Source organism: Erigeron canadensis, chromosome 7 (assembly GCF_010389155.1).
Source record: "Erigeron canadensis isolate Cc75 chromosome 7, C_canadensis_v1, whole genome shotgun sequence".
NCBI classification, from domain to species: domain Eukaryota; kingdom Viridiplantae; phylum Streptophyta; class Magnoliopsida; order Asterales; family Asteraceae; genus Erigeron; species Erigeron canadensis.
The window spans coordinates 2206639-2225187 of NC_057767.1; the positions used below are offsets into that span (position 1 = coordinate 2206639).

Sequence of the window (18549 nt, forward strand, 5' to 3'; positions counted from 1 at the left end):
TAACGCCCGTTAGAATTTTGTTGCACCATCAGTCCTTCAGTGACTAACGGCCGTTAGTCTGGCCCTTAACGGCAGTCAGCGAGACCTTGTAGTTCCACCTTCCTTTTAACGGCAGTTATGATTTGGCTAACGGGAGTTAAGTGCTGAAATGGTTATACTTGGTCCTTTTAACGGGAGTTAACCATTCTAACGGGAGTTACACTTCTTCCATCATGATTTCTTCACTTTAACATCTTTTTTTTCACACCTCCTTCACCCGTAAGTTCCACAAACATCATTTCATCCTTTCTAAAGTCATTTTTAGCCATTTTCATTTGTTTTACATGTCATGTACCTGAAACCACTCACGCATACCATAAAGCATCGAAAGTACATACAAATAACTAATAGTTAAGCATAAAATGACCTAAAAACCATGTGGGAAATATGTATATAATACGACACATCAATCCCCATAGCCGATTTACGCACGAGATCTCTACTTAACACTTTGGTCAAATGATCGGCTAAGTTCTGTTGTGTTTTCACAAACACCACCGATATCACACCTTCCGTGATTAATTCACGTACCATGCTGTGTCTAACACCTAAGTGTCTAGACTTACCGTTATATACTTGACTATATGCCTTAGCCGACGTGGCTGCACTATCACATCTGATAGATATGGATGATACCGGTTTAGGCCATAATGGAATTTCATAAATTAAATTCCTTAGCCATTCAGCTTCTTTACCAGCTGTTGCTAATGCCACAAACTTAGATTCCATTGTTGAATTAGTGATACAAGTTTGTTTCTTTGATGCCAGCAAATAGCACCACCTCCAAGTAAGAATACCCAGCCACTAGTAGAAGAATGGTCTTCTACATTGGTAATCCAACTTGCATCTGAATAACCTTCAAGTACAGTAGGAAAGCCAGAATAAGTTAAACCATAATGCATGGTTCCTTTCAAGTACTTAAATACTCGATTAATCGCTTGCCAATGAATCAGACTTGGATTATGAGTGTATCTACTCAATTTCCCAGCAACAAAGGCTATATCAGGCCTAGTACTTGTCATGGCATACATGAGAGATCCAATAGCCTTTGAATATTCAAGTTGATTCACAGCAACACCCTTATTAGGGACAAGTTTGACACTAGGGTCCATTGGAGAACAATCTTTGACATTGAATTTCACCAACATCTTCTCAATATAATGAGATTGAGAAATAGAAATACTTTGTTTTCCACGTATGATCTTAATCCTAAGAATCACATCAGCCTCCCCCATGTCTTTCATATCAAACTTTGATGACAAAAATTCCTTAGTTTTATCAACTTGATCTTGGTCAGTACCAAAGATCAACATGCCATCAACATACAAGCAAATGATAACTCCTTTACCAGAAGAGTTAAATCTGCTATAGACACATTTTTCCGCTTGGTTTAATGCAAAACCATTAGACAACACAACCTCATCAAACTTCTGATGCCACTGTTTAGGGGCTTGCTTCAGACCATATGGAGATTTCACCAATTTACAAACCTTATGCTCATTACCGGCATGACAAAACCTTCAGGTTGTTTCATGTAAATCTCTTCATCCAATTCACCATTCAGAAAGGCAATTTTCACATCCATTTGGTGAATCACAAGATTATGTATAGCTGCAAGAGCTAAAAATAATCTAATGGTGGTGATCCTAGCAATAGGAGCATAGGTGTCAAAGAAATCAATATCTTTCTTTTGCCTATAGCCTTGGATAACCAATCTGGCTTTATACTTGTCTATGCTTCCATCCACCTTCATCTTCTTTTTAAAGATCCATTTACTACCCAATGGTTCACACCCAGGTGGTAAATCAACCAATTTCTAAGTCTTATTGTGCATTATAGAGTCAATCTCATCCTGAATTGCCTCTTTCCAAAATGCAGCATCCCTTGAAGCCATAGCTTCACTATAGGTCTTTGGATCATTATCAATATTAAAACAATATTGATATTGAAAGTGAATTTCATCCCTTGATCCTTCAACCAAATATAGTTGGAAATCATCACCATAAGACTTGGGTTTTCTTGCCCTTGCACTCCTCCTTGGCTCAGGAGGTGTCTCAGTCACTTGGTTAGATGTACCAGAGTTACTAGAACTTGAAATCATGTCTGTAGGTTTTGGCAAAGAAGTGAATCTATCCTCATTGCCAAAATCAGCATCCCTTGACTCTACAATAGAGTGCACAGATACATAGTCATTAGGTTCTATGACATAGAACCTATAGCAGACAGAATTCTCAGGATAGCCAATGAAAACACAGTCTATACCTTTTTGACCAATGTTATTGATCTTAGGGTCAGTCAATCTCACCACATCTCTACAACCCCAAACTCTGAGATAACTCAGTGTAGGAATCTTTTTATGCCAAAGCTCATAAGGGGTTATCTTACTCTTTTTATTAGGAACTCTATTCAAAAGATAACAGGCTGTCAACATAGCCTCACCCCAAATCCCTCGCATAGGCTAGAATAGCACAACATGGAATTAATCATTTGCTTTTAGTGTCCTATTCTTTCTCTCAAATACACCATTTTGTTGTGGTGTATATGGAGTAGTGGTTTGATGTACTATTCCAGTAGATTGGAAGTACACTGGATCATAATACTCGCCTCCCCTATCAGTGCGAAGAGTTTTAATCTTCACACCATGATAAAGCTCTACCTCTTCCTTATAAATATTAAATTTATCCAGAGCTTCATCTTTTGTATGACAGAAGTAAACATAGCAATATCTAGTAGCATCATCAATAAAAAAAACCACATACTTTTTATTGCCAAGTGATGGAGTTGAATGAAAATCACACAAGTCACTGTGCACAAGTTCTAATACCTTTGTATTTCTAATGACGTTTTTAGTGAAAGGTTGTCTAGTGATCTTAGTCAACATGCAAGTTTTACACTTTTCATTACCAACATCAAAAGAAGGTATTAGACTCATTTTCGACATGTCAATTAATTTCTTATAATGTACGTGTCCTAGTCTAGCATGCCATAATTCTGATTTGCTAAACTTATTGCTAGAACTAGTAGAAGCCATGCAAACAGAATTATTAACAAATGAAACATCCAAATTCAACTTAAACATGCCATTCAAATATCCAAAGCCAATAAAGATTCCATGTCTTGACAAGATATACTTGTCACTTTCAATGACCTGCTTGTATCCACAATTATTTAATACAATACCAAACACTAAGTTCTTACGAATTCCAGGTACATACAAGACATTATTTAACAATAAGGAGTTTCCATAAGTAAATATTAAACGAACAGATCCAATTCCTTTAATAGGTTCAGTAGCAACATTGCCCATCTTCAATAAAGATCCATCTTCAATTGGTTTAAAGTCCTTGAACCATCGAAGATCTTTGCAAACATGACATGTTGCTCATGAATCTGTCTACCATGAAGTGTCATCATCCTGCACATAAAATGCTTCAGAGATTATTGATACATAATAAGTCTCAATAGAATGATCACATGGTACCAAAAACGAAACCGCTTGGTTTTCCGGATCCTTGGATCTACTTGTACCAGCATCGTTTTTGCCTTTTCCTTTACCCTTACCAGACCTGCATTCACGCTTCAAGTGTCCAGGTTTCCCACACTTCCAACAGGCCAATTTTGGTTTCTTATCAGAACCTTTGTTGTTATTGCCTTGAGATTTCCGTTTCCCTTTACCAGCCTTGAAGGTTTCACCCTCCTCCATCATGTTCACAGAAGAACCAACCATGGTTTTAGTACCACCAACAGATGCCTTTTCCATATCACGTATGGACTGTTCAATTTGGAAACAACTTCCAAGTCGAACCATATTCATATCCTCTTTCTTATGTTTCAGATTATTTTTAAAATCTTTCCAAGAGGGGGCAGTTTGTCAATCACACTACAAACAGAAATAGATTCATCCATTTTCATACCATATAGTGCCAACTGTCCTAGCATCCTTTGCAATTCATGATATTGTTCCATGACAGGCCTAGTATCTACCATCTTATAATTAATAAAATTACTGACAATAAATTTCTTACTAGACACATCTTCTGCCATGTATTTGGCTTCAAGGGCATCCTATAATTCTTTTGCAGACTCTACGTTTTGATAAACATCAAACAAGGAATCAGACATACCGTTAAGAATATGACCATGACAGATGTAGTCAGAGTTTTCCCACTTTGAACGAGCGCGGGTTTGTTCCAGGGTTTCATTCTCAACGGCCTCAAGGCATGGGGTACTCAAAACATACACCAGTTTCAAATTCGTCAAATAGAAGTGCATCATTTTCTGCCAGCGACGAATGTCCTGCCCAGAAAACTTGTCCAATTTCTCAAAGGGTTTCATCATATCTTTTCCAGATTCGTTGTTCGTCATCTTCGAAATTTGATTCAATCTTTGTTGGGGAAAGTAATCAATAACGAACAAAACCGGATATATTATTCGATCTCCGAAGGCATGTGATCACTATCAGATTGAATAAATTCGGTGGTTCACTCCAAATTACTCAATCGGATACAACCAGAGATTCAAGAACGTTCTGTGTGATTTGTGTTTGAGAGAAAGTATGAAAAACCGGGAGAGAATTCTAGACGAATTCGTAATGACAGAATGAATGGAGTCTGGCCCGTAACTGCCATTTATGCTGTTAAAATCTAAGTTTGCACAATTGGCAAAATCAGTCCCTCAAGCTCGACCCAAGCCAGGGGCTCTGCCCCTTGGACCCCGCTCCCGGGGGCGTTGCCCCCGGACCCCAGTCCCTTAGGGGCTTCGCTCCTAAGATCATAATAAATTCATATAAGTGTGCACTCCGCACCACCATACTTATATGATGTATTATTATGATCAAAATAACCGATTAACCCAATTACACTAAAATATCCAAGAGTTATTGTTGCTTAAAGTACAAAGTAAGTAATAAAGTCATAAATATTTTGATTAAATAGTGGCAAAGATCCTAAATATTGTGCCCTGAATGTGGAGAAGCTGCTTGAAACAAGAATAAAGGCAGCCGTCAGGTTACATAAGAATTTGGGGCTTGTTTGTACACCGAACCGAGGTTAGGATGAAGATGGGGTGATGGGTGTTTTGCGGTTGTTCGTTGACGATTCCCCGAAGGTAGGGTTCTAGCCTCTTTACGCCAATCGAACAAGATGAGTGTGAATGTATGCGTATATGAATAATTTGTGTTGTGCCTCGGAGGTCTTTGAATCTCCTATTTATAGGAGAGGATTTGAGCGGGAAAGGAATGGCGCCAAAATAGACTTTTCCCTAGGGTTTCCTAGGTCTTCGATTTGTCTCAACCATTTCCTTAATTATCTGCTCATAAAGGTGGAACTGAATCCCTTTATTTATGGATGATTAGTTCCTTTCCTTTTTGCTTTGCGCGGCGTCTGATGTTTCTTTGTGCCGCAGCGCATTCTGTTAATGCTTCGTGTGGCAGGTTCTGCGTATCGCAGGAGGGATAGACCATCAGGGCTTCCTTCTACAGTTACAAATGAATATCGAGTTGTAAATAGTGAAGGAGATAGATATGATGGATTATCGCGGTTAAATCTGATTCTTACCGTCTAATTTTCAAATTTTTTGTCAATAATGTTTATGCAAACATGTCAACCACTTCAACTATTACACATATTACAGATTGTCCTGGGCCTTATAATTGATGGCTTTGGTGATATAGCTGTGATTGCCTCGTCAGCTGCATGGCTTGAGAAATACAAGGAACATATTAAGAAATGCATTAGTGAAATTGATATGATTAAGAGTATAGTCTGGAGGCCATCAACCGATATATCGAAAGAAGAAGGGTTAGATTTGGGTGATCTTGTTCAAGAAGAGTTATCGGGATCTACCGAAAAGGTGAAGGTAAAAGAATATGAGACTCTTTAAAGCTTTATTTTTCAATCAATACCTGAATTTTGAATCATGAGTTCATGACGCAGTTTGACTAGCTGATTATAAGTACACGGGTCCTGAGTCTAATCAGGTTTTCTGAAAGATTTTCTTTAAGCATGAAGTAGTAATTATATAATTAGATTACCGAATACTTAATAGTTGAATTATCTGAGCCCATCAAGTTATGCCTGTCGCTCGATGAAGTGTTGATTGCGTATTTTGTCTTCCAAAACAGTACTCTACAAATTAGCTTACTATATCTATTTCTGGAATGATTCTGTGCATAAAAAGAAGATTTTAAGTAATTGCAACTCGTGGTCATACTTTGGATGTCACTGGTAATTAGCTTCTGTATTTTTCATGATGATGTCGTGTTAACAAGTAATTTATTATCCTATCGATGTGTGTTTTATTCTTTTTGAGGTGTGACCATGGTGCAAGTAGATGTTCTCATCCAACGTTGTTTGGTGCAAAGGCGTTAATTCATCAGCTCTTTGCTTTGGAATCAGCTAAGCATAATGTTGTTTTATGCAAAGGCGTTAATTCATCAGCTCTTTGTCACGCCACGTATGCTAAGACCGAAGTCTTGGACACCGGCTTTGTCCGAAACACTCAAAACCTGTGTCTTAAGACACCTGTTTTCGTAGATTTGCAAATTTTCAAACCAAAGTTTGTATTTACACCACATGCCTCGAATTTTTTCGTATCCGTACAGAAAATTTGTCACTTCAGGCTATGTTTTATTTCTAACAGAGTAAGCACTGAAACTTGCTTAAAGCATGATGCCTCCTAAATCAATTTGTTCATAAGTAGATTGGTTTTGTGGTATTATAGATTTCGTATCATATTTTTCACAGAAGTGTTTGCGGTCAAACTGATGTGACCCGTTCAATAATATCTTAAAGGCTTGTTCAAGTTCATTCTTAGAGAGAAGTACCTTGTCGGATCATAATCCTTTCCAAATATAATATTATCATGAATAGTGCCATAGAGAATCCAGGGTATCTATAGGTCCAAGCAAAGATAAGTTAATAAGTTATAAATTATTTATGGCTCAAAGAAGTATGCATTCATCATATTTAGTGAAGTTATCATCAAACCTGCGGAACATATGCATCCAAGTACTTCCTTGTCTATGGAAAAGAGGTCAGACAGTTTCATGATCGCAAAATATAGTCTAGGCTCTGACTATGGGTGGCAAGTTGGACGGGTCGTGTCAAAGCATGTTCCCTTCAAAACAAGTATTTTTTTTTACAGATTGGCTTGCGGTTAACCAAAAACACTTTTTGTCCACTTCTTTTATAAATAAAATGGTTTCAGTATGTTTACAATTTTCCAGAAAAGTGACTAGAAGGTTTCATGAACTCAAAATATAATCTAGGCTTTTGACGCATTCGACCATTATAAAACAATTTGACAGTTTTCCTTTAGTTTTGGAGCTAATTTCTTTGTTTGACCCATTAGAGATAGCACATAACCTTAATCGACCCATTCATATATCGATGAATTGAAATGCCATCTGTATCAATATATCTTAATGTAGCGAGTAATTCTTATTAACAAATATATTTGACTTCTAAGAATCATGTTTTCATCAACCAGCTAGTAAAAATAAGCTCCCAAGCATACATTTTCAAAGTTTGAATGTTTGTCAATAGGTCTCCAGTCCTTGTAACCCTGTCACAGTGTTACATGTCGAATGAAAGTTACATCTTCACACCCCTGCACTTTAACAAATACTAGATGGATACCCGCGCGATGCAGCGCCGGTATACTGCGGCGGTGGGCGGGAGTGACAATGGTTGATGGTAGTAATTTTCATATCAGCGTTAACAAAATTGCGGGTTACAAAAGAGGGACGGTGGTTGAAGCGTGCCTGATTTTAGGGTGAAGAGGGTATTATGGGAATAAAAAATGTCCAAGGACAAATAAAATGTTTTAAAGACAGAAATAATTAATTAGGAGAGGGAGAGATTTGCTTTATTAGGGAGTATAGATATAGATATAGATATTGATTGGAAAAAAACTCATTACCTACTTGGCAGAAATGAAGTTAATTAATATTGCAAGTATTTCATTCATTTCTACCAAACATATCTTTGGTATGTATGCTTAACCGGAGATTATCGCATTATGGAAGATTTCATACTAACATTAAGTTTGACATCATGTCAGACAATTATGTTTGAAGATAATGAACATATGAAGTCATGTATAGAAGTGAGTAATTTCATCTAGTTACTATATAGATATAGATAATTATATTTCATAACATATGTAGTATCATGAAAACTTGTATGATATATATATTATTTATTTTTTAATTTTTTCTTTTTTTTGCAAAGCCGCAAATTTTAGTTGTCGGTATTCATTTTTTTTCAACTTTGTAATTAACCACCAATATCCGAATTTCAATCCCAAAGAGACGACCTCTCATCTTGAACCACTAAACCAATAGCTCATTGTTTAATAACTTTTTGAGATTAAAATCATGTTTTAAGTGGGTAAAATCTTAAGATCAGGTTTGCAGTTTGAACAGTCCAAGTTCAATTGTTCAAATACACCCGAGCAATGCAAACCAAGTATCGGAACAAAAGAAACAAGTCCCAAGAAATGGAACTTTAAGTGCACTTTTAACCGTCGAAATCAGTATGTTGAAAGCGTTTTAGAGCATTAACATATTACATGTCTATCAAACTGTTCAATAACTGATTGTGTAAGTGTGGACAACAGCACGACCAAGGACCATATATAATACAATAATAATGCACAAAATATTTACAAGAATTCACATCTCCTAAGATTTTTAAATGCTGACTATAGCAATCTTTTTTTTTTTCCTTCTACCGTGGTGGGACTCTGGAAATCCCAACTTCCTTGTTGTTTTGACACGACCAGGATACTTCTTTTCCTTATCTTTTCTTTTTAATTTTTTTTTTTGGGATGATTTTACATTTTCATGAAAATTCCTTTTATGGTATATCTCCAACCATTTATTTCTGAAGGGCAATCTGCATCCTTTGGATGAGAAAAATCAATCGGTTTATCGATAAGAATTTTTTATTTTTTATTTATGGCAAAACTGATCAATGGAAAAGCAATCCTCCATCCATAACCCATTTCACAAACTCATCAGGGTATTCGCCTGCCCTAAGGTTCCTACCACCTTGATTTTCTTCCTGAGAATATACAAGCAAGTATTAGTTTAAGTGACAAACAGAAATGAGACAATCTAATGAATAAGTTATGAGCTATACAATTCAAAATACATAAACTTTGGTAAACAAAAAAGAGAACTCACTTTTAAATGCAGACATGATTCAGAACCACATGGTAGAGGGCCCGTTCCATTGACTAAATTTTCAGATGATTGACCACCACAAGGGGAGCCTGTGAGAAGTGACCTGTAACATTACTAGTGTTGGTAAGGGTAGCAATGGAATGTTGGCTAAAATTAAATAATGCATAAGGTGGGCGATTTACCACCTTTCGTATGGTTCTTCTTCACATGAATTTCCAGATGAAGAAATCATATCAACATCCAGAAAATTTGAACAGTTAAAAGAATCCAAACGTTTGTTGTAGAATATGCGATCACTGTTGGGATAATCTTCAGCATGGGCATCTAGGAAAAGCTGCTGACGAGACATTGCAGGCATATACCTGCATAGATTTTAAGCCTTAAAGCCGAACTAACCAATGGCTTTTCAATTTCCGATACAAACGAAAGAAGCTGACATGTTAATCACGGAAACATTTCAATAGATGACAAGAGCAAACCTTGGATAGGATGAATCACTTTCACAAGTTGAGATTTCAGGTGATGATTCTGATAAACCCTTCCTACTATCTTGTCCTTCATGATATGAATGCTCAGACTCTCCATTCCTCTGTCCACGATCCATGGGTGAGGTGGCATCGCTGATAATGTTGCCATCTGACAGTGACCTTTGAAATGGTGCCCTGCAAATGCAGGAAATCAGATTTCATCTCAAAGTACCAATTCTATATCGGTTTAAGGAATACTTTATGCCAACAACAGTACAAAAAATATCAAACAAAGCAATGCACCTTGCATTTTCCTCAAATGAACTAGAACCACCGTTTCCAACAACGTAATGGCGATCCGAGTCCAATTCCCATAATGCGGGTCTACCATGTTGTGGGCGATAATGACCCAGGAACCTGCTCCATTAGAATCCCAAACCAACAAGCACCAACATTTTTAAATTTGTGAGATAATAAAATCTAAAACACCTACAACACCAATACGTATATAAATCTCGTCTTGTAGTCTAGAAAAATATACCGGACACATGACTTGGGGTAAACTAGCAACGTTTTTCACTGTAACTGACGGAATGAACTACAACGTGAGATTGATTTAACTTACACATTGATCGCGTCCTGTTTTTGAGCGTCCATATAAGCATTACTGTAGTAGCGTTGTATAGTTCTGAAGAACTCCTGGGACTGGGTAGCTGCTTTCCATTGACCTCTTCTCTGACTAAATATCTGCGTAGCAACATTACTAAACATGAAAAGTCCAACTGAACCATGCTATAAGCTCTTCCATATATGAGCTTATAGCATAAACCTGACCACAGCCTGTATCAACTGTCAACAAGGTTATACTACAACACCCAAATCTGAATTGACATTTAAAATGATCTTGGGTAATGATTGAGTTAGTTTAATACCTTATTGTGAGCTGCAGATCCACCATACTGTAGAGCAAGTGTGTCGCCCATTTTCTCATAAACTTCCATCAAATTATCGGCTAGAGGAGAATCCAACCCAATAGTTGGAACATCTAGGTATCCTAATGCATGCAGTTGATGGCCAAGTGCAGCCCAACCATAGGCATATTGGGCAACATTTGTTCGATCCAGACAATCGATACAATTCGTTCGCAGGACCCCAGTCTGATACTTAGGAGGCTTGGAACTGAGTTTCCTACTTTCATTGTTGCTATCAACACTAAATACATTATACAAGATGTCACCATCACTGTTCTCAGTACCACAGTTCTGCAAACAGTGATCTCCACCACTTCCGTTTCTGTATCAATGATTAATAAGAAGAGCTAATGGTCAAAATCCACATAAACAAGCATTGATAGTGATTGCAATGATCCGACTCCGAGCAATATGATAAAAACCGTGAAAAGCTAAAAAAGTCTATTACAAGTAAAATATGTCAAAAGTAACTTACTCGGATTGATTTGATAACTTTTGTGACTTTCTACTTGGGGTTACTCGACAATAAAAGAAGCCAGTTAGGTCCAATGCATAGGTTGCCACTTTACCCAAAAGTGCCAGCACATTTGTAGATCTATGAAGAAACCAAGATCAATCGAGTTGTGTTAGAGAATAATGTCAAAAAGAGGTCACAAATGGAAAAAAAATCTAAAAATACTTACTTTCTGGAATATTTGTTTAGATCCCAGTGAAGAAACTTCAAGCGACTTTCCCGCGGTAAATCTCTATTAATCGACTCGATAGCGTTAGCAAATTCCACGCGAAGAAGGGACTCCCTGGGTTTTTTTTCCCTAGTCTGTTGAGAAAAACGGTGACACAAATGTATGAAAGAACTCATAGACTCTAAATGTCAGACCTAAATTGAATAGAACTAGGGGTGGCAACTTCACAACACGTGACATGACACGACACAAAGTAAGCAAGTTCGGGATGAAGCATGGGTTGTGTCATAAATGGGCCGACACAGCTAACACGTTTAATAAACGGGTTGGGTTTGGACTGACCTTCGTAACCTCTTAAGCCGCCAACCCATTAAAAACTACCAATATGAAAATGTTTAGTTAACTATTTTATGTTTTCTTATAGTTCTATCTTAATATCCAATATGTATATCCAAATCATTATTTGTGTTTACCCAATAAAAAGTATGTGTATGTAAATAATTGGTCCAAATTGTTGGCCCTGCAGATCATCTCGGGCTCAGATCAAACATGTCTATGAACAAAACTCAAGACACACAAACTCACACTATGTATATAGTGAATTCTTTTGAGTTTTACAACACACAGACACTTGTATTTTTAGACACAAATACGAACCATTGTGACTCTTCATGAAAAGTCACAACTTTCCATATTTACCTACCATTGTGATTTTTCCTATAAAAGTCACGACCCTTCATTTAACTTCCTCTAACCGAAAACTACCATTCGTTTATTAACTTTTATATTAACACATTAGACCCCTTACCTTATACACTTTATCTATATGACTCTAAGTAGACAAATAATTGATTATATACCGACCCCTAAACATGGATTAATGAATAAACATCCAACACATATTACATTATGTGTGGATCTAAAATATAGAACACCTCAATTTACAGTTTTTATCGTGTAGCCGTGTAGGTTTTGATTAATATGAGTTACATGGGTTGACTTGGGTTTGGGTTCAATACTAAATGGATTGTGTCTAGGTTGAGATATATGAACCCGCTAACACGCAACCCATCAACCCAAACACAACACTATTGCCACCCCTATATAGAACACTATAGAGAAGTTTTTTCTTACCTTAACTAAATTCAATATAATAACTGGATTCCCATATCTGTTGTAAAGATTCTGAAAGTGGAGCCTGGTGGCGTCATAATTCTGATCTTTTTTTGACACTAAATGAACAAGCAATTGTTAATAAACTGAAAAACATTTACACTGGACAGTGTGAGTGTTGTTATTCTTACAAATTATATCAGGCTTCACTTTCAATCTTGAGGTTTCCTGCGACCAGAACAGGGGTATTGAACCTCGATTTTGAACAATGGAACTAACTTGAACAGGAGATCCTTCTGGAACATCTTCAAACACTATCTGTTCCGTTTCAACATCATTGGCAACACAGCCATTCTCGTTCACCCCTCTTTTCAAGTATCTACATCAGAAGTAGGAAAATAAGTAACAAGTACATAGAATTCATGGAAATTATACAACTATCAACACAAGTTTCCCTTTTTTCAACCAGATAGCAAAGAGGATAAGAAATAGAATAATGAAACTAATTTGCAAATTCAAAGGTCACTCTATTAATGATTAAAAGACAGTAATAATGTTATAAACTCCAAGAAATGCCCAGGAGACTGCAATCTACTTCTGCATGACATATCTGAAACCCTTACTATGCAGGTTTATACATATAAGACTATAAGAGCATACAGCTACATATCAAAGGGTTAAGTGACAGAAATGTAACCAAATATAGTCCAAAAACTATAGTATGTAGACAACTTATTGGTCTAGTGTGTGCATCCAACTTTGAACATTTATATTGTATGTATCTGACAAATTAGAAATATGTAAACTGGTGACATGGCACCAGATGTGGCAGCTTAAATGGATGTCACGTATATCCATATACATACAATATTAATATATGAAAGTTGAATACACGCAATTGACCTATTTAAAGTTCGACACAAACTATAGATTTCAAGCTATACTTTGATACGTTCCAAACATTAACCATGAATCAAGTGGTAAATGTGCATTGTCATCAAAAAAAATAGATTCATAGCAGCCATTCATTCCATATGCAGCCAGAAAAATGGATCTGAAATTAAGAATGTTAGAACCTGGTCCCAGCATAATGGCGAGATCGTCTAGCAATGAGGGTCAAGTGGAATTCCTTTCCAGATATTAATAGTTTGACCTGATTTTAAGGGGAAAAAGGTGAAAAAAATGATATGTTAATAAGATATGCTTCCCGATCACCAGGAAGTAGATAAAGTTAAAAGTATATAAAGTGCAAAAGCGTTTTCTATTTCGATACTTTTAATTTGATAATACGCTACAGGCAGCCACATGGCAAGAAAATTAAATGGATGTGAATATTTTGAAAGTTGTTTGCCATAATAATTAGAAAGAATGGAGTTGGACAAACTTTTAAATTGATAATACACTACAAGCAGCCACATGGCAAGAAAATTAAATGGATGTGGATATTTTGAAAGTTGTTTGCCATAATAATTAGAAAGAATGGAGTTGGACAAATGTTTACTTATGTGGTAAACAGATGACGGGCATGGTACCCGCGCAATGCGGCGGCGGTGGTGGGGAAGGTGGTCTAGTGGTGTCGGTGATGGTACTATTGGTGATGGTGGCGATGTCAAGTGGTGTAGGTTGATGTAATTGTGATAGGGAAAAATTTTTAGATATTAAGGGCTTAAAGTGTTAATTATTTAAATAAAGGTTTAGAGTGTATATAAATTCATTAAGGACAAATTTGGTGTTTTATAAAAACTCTTCCATAGTGGGTGTTTACTGATGGTAATTTAGTAATTCCGTATGTAACTATTGTGTAACTATTTCTAAAAATGGGGGGTGTGATAATTTTTATAAAGGAGTATAGGTATTAGTTGCACCAATCCAAAATAACCTATTGGAATGTAACAATGATAAGCACATGCTTTTGCTTTTGTTAGCATTTAGAAAAGACTAACATAATCTAGTTTGTTCACTAAGAACCAGAGAAGGTAAGTATTTTTGAGGCCAATACTTCCACCGAAAATGTGATTAACACAATAGTATATAACAACAGTGTTCTTCTTTCTTTTTTTTGGAGGGGTTGGGGGTAGGGTTATGGGGACTGTGCTTTTTTGATTTTATCGACTCACTTCTGTTTGTCTCTCATTAACTGTTCTAGAATGTTCGAGTGAAAAAAGATACCTGCTTGAAAAACCCATAAACCAGCGCTACAGTCCAGATATTATTGTTCAGCTGATTGTGGATTGCAGATGTCAAAAACTCATTCCAGACAAACATTGTTTCATTTGCACCCTGACCTGCTTCCTGAGCAGACAAGTTCTTTTGAAGACTATGCATGACATGATAGGAGTAGCTGAAGAAGAAGTCTTTTGTAAGATTCACTGAGCTAAGGAGCTTCATGTATCTATTCAAAGAAAAAACATTGAAAGCAAAGTAAATGTCAACAACTTCAATTGATCGCTTAGAGGTATATAATATAAAATACAAAAGCTATTGACTTAAAAAACAGACAATAATTATACAGTCACTATAAACACTGCTATTCCTGTAAAACCCTTATGATACCTTGTCTCATTCAACAGTTTAAACTAACATCACAACAGCAATGGACTTCACCCCTGTAATGTGGAGAAAATAAACTTGCAAAAATGCCTCCTATGAAATGATAATGACTACAGTCGCATACAAAAAAGAAAAAAGCACTACTACATGTCACCAAAAATTTGGCATTGAATATATGGCAAGGTAATTATATGTAACAGACAGAAGGTGGGCAAGCTATATAGGTAAGACTATCAAAATAGGACAGGGTCATCTAAAGTTGGAATATCTGGAGATAACATCAAGGGTATATAACACTCAACCATGGTAAGCTCGTTAATTATCAGAGGAAGAAGCTCAGAGGGAAAGACTAACAGTCCAAAACGCAATATATCAAGTTATGAGTAGAAAGAAGAAAGATAATATTGTAAAAAACCAAGTGAATGTTTGTGACGATGATACAACAAGTAATTCGTGACATCTCCTACCAAGTACATTTTACATTTACACGCAGAATTGACGAAAGACCTGTTCTCATTCTTAGAATGATCCACATTGGGAGCAATAGTAGAATTGGGAATCGGGAAGATCTTGCTCTCGGCGATGGCATATACAACATGACCACAAATTGCACCAATTTTCCTTCTTTTAGTAATGAGCAGCATGTAATAAGGTCCCAAGAAGTTTATGAATCCTGATGAAAAAGATACAAACACAAGAGGTAAGATCCTTTGGAGTGATGTAAAAACCGCCAACCAGAAAGAAAGAAAGAAAGAAAGTATACCAACAATGCCATAACACAAGGTAACAAGTTTGATCCCGCCAGTAGACTTATTCCCAACGTTGATCCTATGTATCAATTCGGCGCATTGAGGTTCAGTGTAGACGGTAGAATCTTGAACAATGTTGAGCTCGGAAGCTTCAGACCTGTCGATCTTTAAGACCCTCCAAACGGATTTGTTTTTACTGCTTCCAATGATATAATAGTTCTAAGAGAACAAAAGGGTAAATCAGGCATTACATATATCTCTAGAGATTCACAGCAGGGAAAGTGGCTGGTGAATCTTACTATTATTAGTAAAGTAGTAATTAAAACTTGGGAAAGCAAATTAAGCAGATACATACCGAAGGAGTCTCGTAAAGGCGAGATTTGTGAAGATGATAAGGCGGCGTATCATATGTTTTTGTTGTTGTTGAGGTTGTGGTGACGGAATGAGAACAAGAAGAAGAAGAATCTGAATCCATAATTAGAGCCCGAGCCCGGAAGCAGCTCGGGCTACTTATCAAAACAGATGGTCAACTCGGAAACCTGTCATTCACGCCAGCCAGCTTGTATTTTTATTCATATTCCTTCTTATACATGATATATATATATTATATATTGCGTAGAAGAAGACGAAGATATGAGTAATTAAAAAGAGAGAACAAAATAATAATAATAATGGAGCAGAAATATAAAGGTCAGATTTGAAACCTGAATGAAAACAAGTAAGAATTGAGATTATATAAGTAGTAGCAGATCACAACAATCCGGTGATGATAGATTGATTTCAACACACACAAAAATTAAATAAATGAATATCAGACAGAGAGAAAGAGAGAGAGAGGTGTCCGGCGATTGATTGATTGATTAATTCTCTCTGTGTGTGTGTATGTATGTGTGTATCTGTATCTATCTGTATCCACACAATAACTAATTCAAGATGATTAATTTTTGTTTACTTATATAATTTTTGTGTTTTTAATATCTAGTGAGAGAAAATAATATATTATATATATATATATATTGCCGGTAGAACTGACAGAAAAAAAGATTAAATTCTCTAACTTCTTATTGGTTGATGGTTTTATTTTCTTGTGTTTTGATTGGTTGAGTCTATTTTTAGAAATGATTTAAAATTTATTTAAGAAGAATCTTTTCACTAGTGAAGTTGAATATAAAACAAATATATTAGTAATTATATTTGGAATTTAAAGAAGATGTTTAATGCTAGATACAAACAAATTATTTAAAAAAAATATGGAGTATAATAGTTTTTATTTATTTTTAATTTAATTTGAACATAATAAAAACCAAATTAATATATGGGTTGGTAAATTGACTGCAGTCTATATAACTAGAACACAATTGTGAAACATAATGAGAAATAGTAGCTTATCAACATTATTACTATATATTTTTAAACATGTGATTTTTTAAAGTTCGTTTAAAAGAAGTGGGATTATGTAATCCACTATTATTGTTCATGCAAGAATTATAACTATTTATAGTGTATAATTTTTCTCAAATTTATAATTACATTTTTTTAACAATAAGAGTTTTTTTTAGCCTACATAAAGATTCATAGATAGTTTTATATATAATATATGACATACGTTTGTCAGTTAGAACCACCTCAATTGGGATGACAGGTTATAAATCTTTAACCTTAATCAGACTCACTAAAATTTCATATCATAAATTACAACCAAGACCCAACTTGCGTCAACCTGTAGGTTTGTGGGTTATTAGGTTAAATGGGTTGTTATTGGATCAATTTAGTCAAACTAGTTGTTTTCTAGACAAATTGGTTGACGGGTTGAATTGTTAAATATGTGGTTTTTTGTCAAACGGATCAGTATTAATTATAAACAAATTAATATAAAAATATTTCAGGTTGGGAGGTGACCTAGAGGTGTACAAAAAACCGGGTTGAAACCCGAACCTGAACACAAAACTGGTCAACAATCGGGTCTGACCCAACCCGGTGGTTACTAACCGGTTTGGCTTTTCGTTCGTATATCGGGTTGAGATTGAGTCTGGCACGAGTTTTGGTAAAAAAAAATGGTAAAACCTGGTCAATACCCAGTCAAAGTTTGACCAAAAACCGGTATCAAACCGGGTTAGGTTGGGTCAAATCCGGTTTTGGCCTCATTGACCAAAAAACCGGGTCGAATTGAGTAAAAAACCGTTTTTGTACACCACTAGGTGGACCTGACAACCAAAGGAGCCAACCCGAATTAACATGAAAAAAATCAAGTTGTTGGGTTGGCAGGTTGAGATACTTGACCTAAAACTGTTTTTCTTCAAATTGAGTATCGGGTTAGATTGACTATTGACAACTTTAACATGATATACCCAAAATTACACGTGTGTAAAAGTTTATCTGAACTTTATATTGAATCTATCATATTAAACTTCATATATCAATAAACATGCCAAAAAAAAAAATACTAATATCATAAGACTTATAAAAATATCAATAGAACAATCTTTACAATTAAAGTATATGTTTTTTTTTTCTCTCTTTCATAATACATTTTCTAATAATTTGACGTATATTTTTTGCAATGTATGATGCATATATCAATTTATCTTTTTACCCGATCGTTTCATATATCAATTTGTCTTTTTACCCGGTCACCGATCGGGTATTAATCTAGTTAATATTTATGAGAAATGATAAATCCTCTTGATAAATAACCTAATAATCATTAAAAAAAAATCTTAAATCAAAACAAACCTATATTTAGGATTTTAGATTAGAGAAGTTAATCAAGAAATTAAGAGAGCGTGCCTC

General features: G+C 35.7%; 3 protein-coding genes across 4 annotated transcripts; 1 reads left to right on the plus strand and 2 right to left on the minus strand.

The window, feature by feature from the left end:
- Positions 1-3433: 3433 nt before the first annotated feature.
- LOC122607168 lies at positions 3434-4404 on the minus strand. The gene is made up of 3 exons (XM_043780097.1): positions 4164-4404; positions 3928-4019; positions 3434-3811 (listed from the first exon to the last, which is right to left on the minus strand). Exons 1-3 carry the CDS (start codon positions 4402-4404, stop codon positions 3434-3436), a joined length of 711 nt encoding a protein of 236 aa, XP_043636032.1.
- Positions 4405-5454: 1050 nt separating this feature from the next.
- On the plus strand, positions 5455-5919 carry LOC122607171. Its single transcript, XM_043780099.1, has 2 exons — positions 5455-5595; positions 5671-5919. The coding sequence occupies exons 1-2, from the start codon at positions 5455-5457 to the stop codon at positions 5917-5919; spliced, it is 390 nt and encodes a 129-aa protein (XP_043636034.1).
- A 2658-nt stretch (positions 5920-8577) lies between these two features.
- On the minus strand, positions 8578-16615 carry LOC122606723 (phosphoinositide phosphatase SAC2-like). Of its 2 annotated transcripts, none has more exons than XM_043779583.1 (17): positions 16464-16615; positions 16115-16298; positions 15774-15978; positions 15518-15683; positions 14630-14852; positions 13537-13613; positions 12652-12839; positions 12482-12579; positions 11348-11481; positions 11140-11259; positions 10626-10986; positions 10319-10440; positions 9997-10110; positions 9706-9873; positions 9412-9588; positions 9227-9329; positions 8578-9104 (listed from the first exon to the last, which is right to left on the minus strand). In XM_043779583.1, the coding sequence occupies exons 2-17, from the start codon at positions 16232-16234 to the stop codon at positions 9012-9014; spliced, it is 2469 nt and encodes an 822-aa protein (XP_043635518.1). In that variant the 5' UTR covers positions 16235-16298; positions 16464-16615; the 3' UTR covers positions 8578-9011. The 2 variants fall into 2 exon arrangements, with proteins under 2 accessions (XP_043635518.1, XP_043635517.1); XM_043779582.1 differs by having other exon boundaries at positions 9706-9888.
- Positions 16616-18549: the final 1934 nt, after the last annotated feature.

What these genes read in the sequence shown, in the direction of transcription:
- LOC122607168 (XM_043780097.1), bottom strand. Translation starts at nt 4,404, where the DNA reads ATGACGAACAACGAATCTGGAAAAGATATGATGAAACCCTTTGAGAAA. An exon ending in TCATGGTCATATTCTTAACG is followed by an intron (nt 4,020 to 4,163) that starts GTATGTCTGATT and finishes ATAAGATGGTAG; the next exon opens with ATACTAGGCCTGTCATGGAA. An exon ending in AAATGGATGAATCTATTTCT is followed by an intron (nt 3,812 to 3,927) that starts GTTTGTAGTGTG and finishes CAAATTGAACAG; the next exon opens with TCCATACGTGATATGGAAAA.
- LOC122607171 (XM_043780099.1), top strand. Translation starts at nt 5,455, where the DNA reads ATGCTTCGTGTGGCAGGTTCTGCGTATCGCAGGAGGGATAGACCATCA. An exon ending in GGTTAAATCTGATTCTTACC is followed by an intron (nt 5,596 to 5,670) that starts GTCTAATTTTCA and finishes CACATATTACAG; the next exon opens with ATTGTCCTGGGCCTTATAAT.
- LOC122606723 (XM_043779582.1), bottom strand. Translation starts at nt 16,234, where the DNA reads ATGGATTCAGATTCTTCTTCTTCTTGTTCTCATTCCGTCACCACAACC. An exon ending in CGCCATTATGCTGGGACCAG is followed by an intron (nt 12,840 to 13,536) that starts GTTCTAACATTC and finishes CTTCTGATGTAG; the next exon opens with ATACTTGAAAAGAGGGGTGA. An exon ending in AAACAGGACGCGATCAATGT is followed by an intron (nt 10,111 to 10,318) that starts GTAAGTTAAATC and finishes CTAATGGAGCAG; the next exon opens with GTTCCTGGGTCATTATCGCC.